The sequence below is a fragment of the Pistacia vera genome, unplaced genomic scaffold (genome assembly GCF_008641045.1).
Source record: "Pistacia vera cultivar Batoury unplaced genomic scaffold, PisVer_v2 Contig522, whole genome shotgun sequence".
NCBI classification, from domain to species: Eukaryota; Viridiplantae; Streptophyta; class Magnoliopsida; order Sapindales; family Anacardiaceae; genus Pistacia; species Pistacia vera.
The window spans coordinates 432416-437073 of NW_022196360.1; the positions used below are offsets into that span (position 1 = coordinate 432416).

General features: G+C 38.5%; 1 protein-coding gene across 1 annotated transcript; it reads left to right on the forward strand.

Annotated features, from left to right (window-relative positions):
• Positions 1-1573: 1573 nt before the first annotated feature.
• On the forward strand, positions 1574-3031 carry LOC116106797 (UPF0481 protein At3g47200-like). The gene has a single exon (XM_031393115.1). It carries the CDS (start codon positions 1574-1576, stop codon positions 3029-3031), a length of 1458 nt encoding a protein of 485 aa, XP_031248975.1.
• Positions 3032-4658: the final 1627 nt, after the last annotated feature.

Consider the following 4658-nt stretch of genomic DNA (forward strand, 5'->3'; position numbering starts at 1 on the left):
CGCTCCCTCCGCTCAGTTCGTTGGTCGAGTAAAATCATGTACTTCGTGTTATTTCAACTGTTCTCCACTTGTAGTTCGAGCAAGCGATCCTCGAGATGAGTCAAATCATGGCATAATCACGAGGTTCTCAAAGTTAAAGCCTTGAACCTTAAGAACTGGGGGGCTTCTGTTATGCCTAAAAAATTAGGGCTAACGCAGGCTTATGTCAGCGAGGACCAATCAGAGTTCAAGAAGGCATTGTGTCGTCCAAGGATAGAATGAGTAAGGTTGTCATCAACTTGGTAGGTAAAGGCTTGGCTAGTGAGTGGCTGGGAGTCACCCACCTACCCAAGCCTTGTGCGATTTAAGGATATCTTTCGTGCAACCAGCCAATGGGAAATAGGGTAGGAGTTGTGCGACACCTGCCTGTTGGCAAACTTGTAATCATTACCCAGAAACCTCTTACTATAAATAGAGAGCTCCCCTCTCATTTTTCAGGATTCTGATTCTAATAACATAAAAACTCTCTCTCCCTCTCTGTATTCCTATTTCTCTTATTGCTACTTGTGACCTGATTGTAATCTTTCATTTATAAAAAAAAAATAGTGGACGTAGGATTCGCTTTAAGCATCCGAATCACTTTAAAAATCATCCCCCCTTTATTTATTTCTTTTTCCATTCATGTGTAATTTCTAAGTCCGCTTAGCACCTTGTATGTGCGAATAGTTAGTGTCAAAATCAAGCATCAACAATAAGCAGCTTAGGACTTGCTAAAAATTTATTTGTATAAACTGATAACATAACCAAACCATACTTGAAATACGGAAAGTACTTTGGTGTCAATATCTTGCAATGTAGCACAACTTTGTATTGAAAGAATACATTGATGTTGGATCTATAACAGTGACAAGCAATATTTGAAAGGCATCTTTGTTTTCTAATATTACAAATTCAATGTTAAAATTTAAAGATAAGAGTAACTTTGTAGCTATTATTTATGTATTTGTTTTTTTTGAATTAGAATGAAAAGTATTTTCAAACTTTTCTTGTTCTTTATAAATGATTCATGACATGGAGTTACTCGGTAGAAAATAGTTACCCAGATGGATGGCTACAGCCATTCTACCAGCATGAAAGGTTGCATGATTGTAATATTTTTTGTTTTAAATGCGATTGAAAATACTTAGAAAAATACCAGCTTTAGATTGCTTGAACATATTGTGGTTGTGATGGGGGCAGTTTCCCGATACCATAAATTAAAAGAAACTTATTTTAAACAAAAGATTATAAAAGATGGTTAACATAGCTACTCAAAAATTCGAAAGCAGTAATAAATAATTTTTTATATAATTCTCACTTTCTAACGAGGAATCTTGAGGCGGGTGACTTCACCTTTTATTCCCTAAAAAAGTTGGCAGCAATTCCAAGCTTGATAACTACGGAAAGTTGAGATGCTTGCTCCAAATCACAAGTAGCCCGTCAATTACAATTGGTATGCTTCATTAAATTTATAATCTCAAGACTTATTTAATCAATTTGCATGAACTCACATTACAAAACCATACTCATGTAGTTTTAATTACAGAGAGTAACAATGGGAGAAAGAGAAGGCGAAGCCGGTTCCAGCAGCCTAGAAGGTGGCGGTGATACTCCATCAGAGAGTATTGTAGTCCATATAAATGGTGACAATACAGCAGTTCCTGTTTCTGGTAATGAAAAAAAGTGGCTTGAGTATATCGTGAATGGAGGAAGCTTCAAGAATCCGCACGAGGTGGTCCAGACGCAAATAGAGAGAGTTCCAGCAATGCTTCGTGTGGTTAAAAAAAACAGAGGTTGCTATGATCCTCTGGTGGTTTCAATCGGTCCTTACCACTTTGGAAATCCCAGGCTTGAGTTAATGCAGCAGCACAAACTTACAATGGCGCGCCAGTATGTCAATGGGGACTTGAAGTTGCTGGAAGAGTCGTATCAGAAGGTCAGGCGCGTGGCGGAAGCTGCAAAACAATGCTACACTGACCAGACCTCGGTCGCCAAGTTCAACAATGAGGAGTTCTCTCAGATGATGTTTCTTGATGCCTGCTTCCTCCTCCAGTTCATCTACTGCATTGTAAGAGAAGAACGAGAGGCTTTGAAGATGAAAAACAACATGATAGCTCTCGTTCAACGAGACTTGTTCTTACTGGAAAATCAAATTCCTTTTCAACTCCTTAATGAATTGAGCTTCGAGTCAAAATTCGGAGATGAAAACAGCAAGCAGACAATGTTAAATAAGTTTGTTACACAAATTCGTAGTCCTCCTCCTCAAATTTACAAGAAAAACATAAATAATTTTCTTAGTAATTTAGCTTTTGGGGGAAGAAAAGGTGTGCAAGATGTGATTGTAATAGCAGGAAAATTTGAGTCTGAACCTGCTCAACTTCTAGACCTCATTCGCACCAATCTCTTCGACAAAACCGTTTTGACTCAACCGCCTCCTCGCGATTGCAGTGACTGGTTTTCATACCGGTCAGCGAAGGAGCTCAATGCGGTAGGAATCCACTTCAGGCCTAGCAAAACTAACAGATTCACAGACGTTGCTTTTCAATCCGGGTATCTCGCAGGATTCCTGAAACTTCCACCAATATACATTGATGATTCAACAAAGTCTATGCTGCTAAACATGGTAGCATACGAGTCCAGCCTCAATGGTCCTGACGATTTTGGAGTTTCTTCATACATATGCCTGATGAATTCGCTTCTAGAACATGCGGAAGATGTTAAGGAGCTTCGGTCAAAAGGTATACTTCTGAATTTTCTGGGGAGCGATCAACAAGTTGCTGATCTTTTTAATGAGATAGCTGATAATTTGGTGTCACACCCGCATGCATATGCGGTTGTTAAAGATAGAATAGAAAAGCATTACAAAAACAGGTTGAAGATTTGGTTGGCAGAGTGGTTGCATACTCATTTCACTAGCCCTTGGACGGTTCTTGCTTTTATTGCTGCAAGTTTAGCACTTTTCTTGACTGTTATTCAGACTTATCAATCGTTTATGCCAAGTAAAAATAGCTAATACACCATTACATTTATCTGCAATGTTCGTCTGTACTTGTTTTTGTGAGGCAATTACATGTATATTGTTAATTATTTGAATAAGATCTAAGGTGTGATTTGATTGATATGACTTTATTATCAAGTAATCTTTCTGAATTCAGGAATCTTTCACTTTTAATTTGGAAACATTATAGGATTTATAATGCTTGCAGTTATTACTATATGTAAAGTGTACGAGAATCAACCAAAACTAAGAAGTTTCAACGTGGTAGACAAAGACAATGTCAACATTGTGTCAAAATGTTTTAGTAAAGAGCAATGATAATAGGCATGATAGATCTATTAAGGGACCAGTGGGGGCTCGTGACTCCATTGAAAAAAGTTTAGTCATTTGACAGTATTTGGGTTAAAGTTATAATTCCATTCACTTAGTTTTTCCTAAGATTATGTTAATTTGTTTAACTTGTAACCCTAACAGTGTGAGGCCTCGACAATTTTGTGAGTGGGGGAAATTATATATAATATTAATAAATTAAAATATAAATATTAATTAATGCATAATATATTTCTTCATTTTATATATATAACAAATCAGTTTAATTTATTAATCTTAATTATATGAATACTTGATTCATTAAACTATTTATGTTATGTAAATTTCCTTCAAACGCAACCCTAACAGGATCGAGAGAAATAAAAACAGAGAAAATTATGAAATGCCTCAATTTTTTTTGAATGAAGATCAAAAGAACTTTACAAAAGTATTTATACAATACTTGCTATATATATGAGCTAAAAATCGTCTTGAGTCTTATCAGGCCAAAACGGGAAAAATCTACTACATGGCCTAAGGCCATGGGCCATTGGGTCCACGTTAAGGTTTACCTCATGGGTCAGACCCATGACACTAACCTAGCCTATCCAATTTGGATCACCTAGATTGAGCCTCATCATTAGCGCACCTCAGGCCAGGCCCTTTGGTCCATGATATCCTCTAAAGGGTCAGGCCGAGTCATCCAACAAGATAGTCATGTAGACTCTGAAGAAGCACCTTTAGAAAGCTAAAGGCGCATGGGCAGATGAACTACCAGGAGTTTTTTGGTCTTACCAAACCACCGCCCGTTCATCAACTGGTGAGACTCCCTCTCCCTTGCATACGACTCGGAAGCAATTATCCCAATCGAGGTGTTGGTCTCCTCACCTAGACTCTAGTGGATGAGTGAAGAGTCGAACAGCTAGAACCTATTCCACAACTTGACATCGTCAATGAACTCCGGGAACAAGCCTAGATCAGAAACGCCATTTACCAACAATGTGTGGCTCGACATTACAACTGCAATGTCCGAGTGAGGACATTCAAAGAGGGCGGCTGGGTCATTCGCAAAGTCTTCCAAAACACCAAGGAGATCAATGCCGACAAACTTGGTCTTACTTGGGAGGGACCATACAAGATCACCAAAGCAGTTGCCAACGACGCCTACAAACTTTAGTCTCCAGAGGGTAAAGACATCAACCACAGTTGGAATGTCATCCTCCTCAAGCACTATCACTTCTAATAGGCCGCGACTCAGCTCCATCTTTATGTTGTTCAAAGGGATGAGTGGGCCTTCCCACCTCCCCATTTTCAGTTGGCTCAACCGAACTAT

Coding starts and splice junctions, on each gene's coding strand:
- LOC116106797 (XM_031393115.1), top strand. CDS start 1,574: ATGGGAGAAAGAGAAGGCGAAGCCGGTTCCAGCAGCCTAGAAGGTGGC.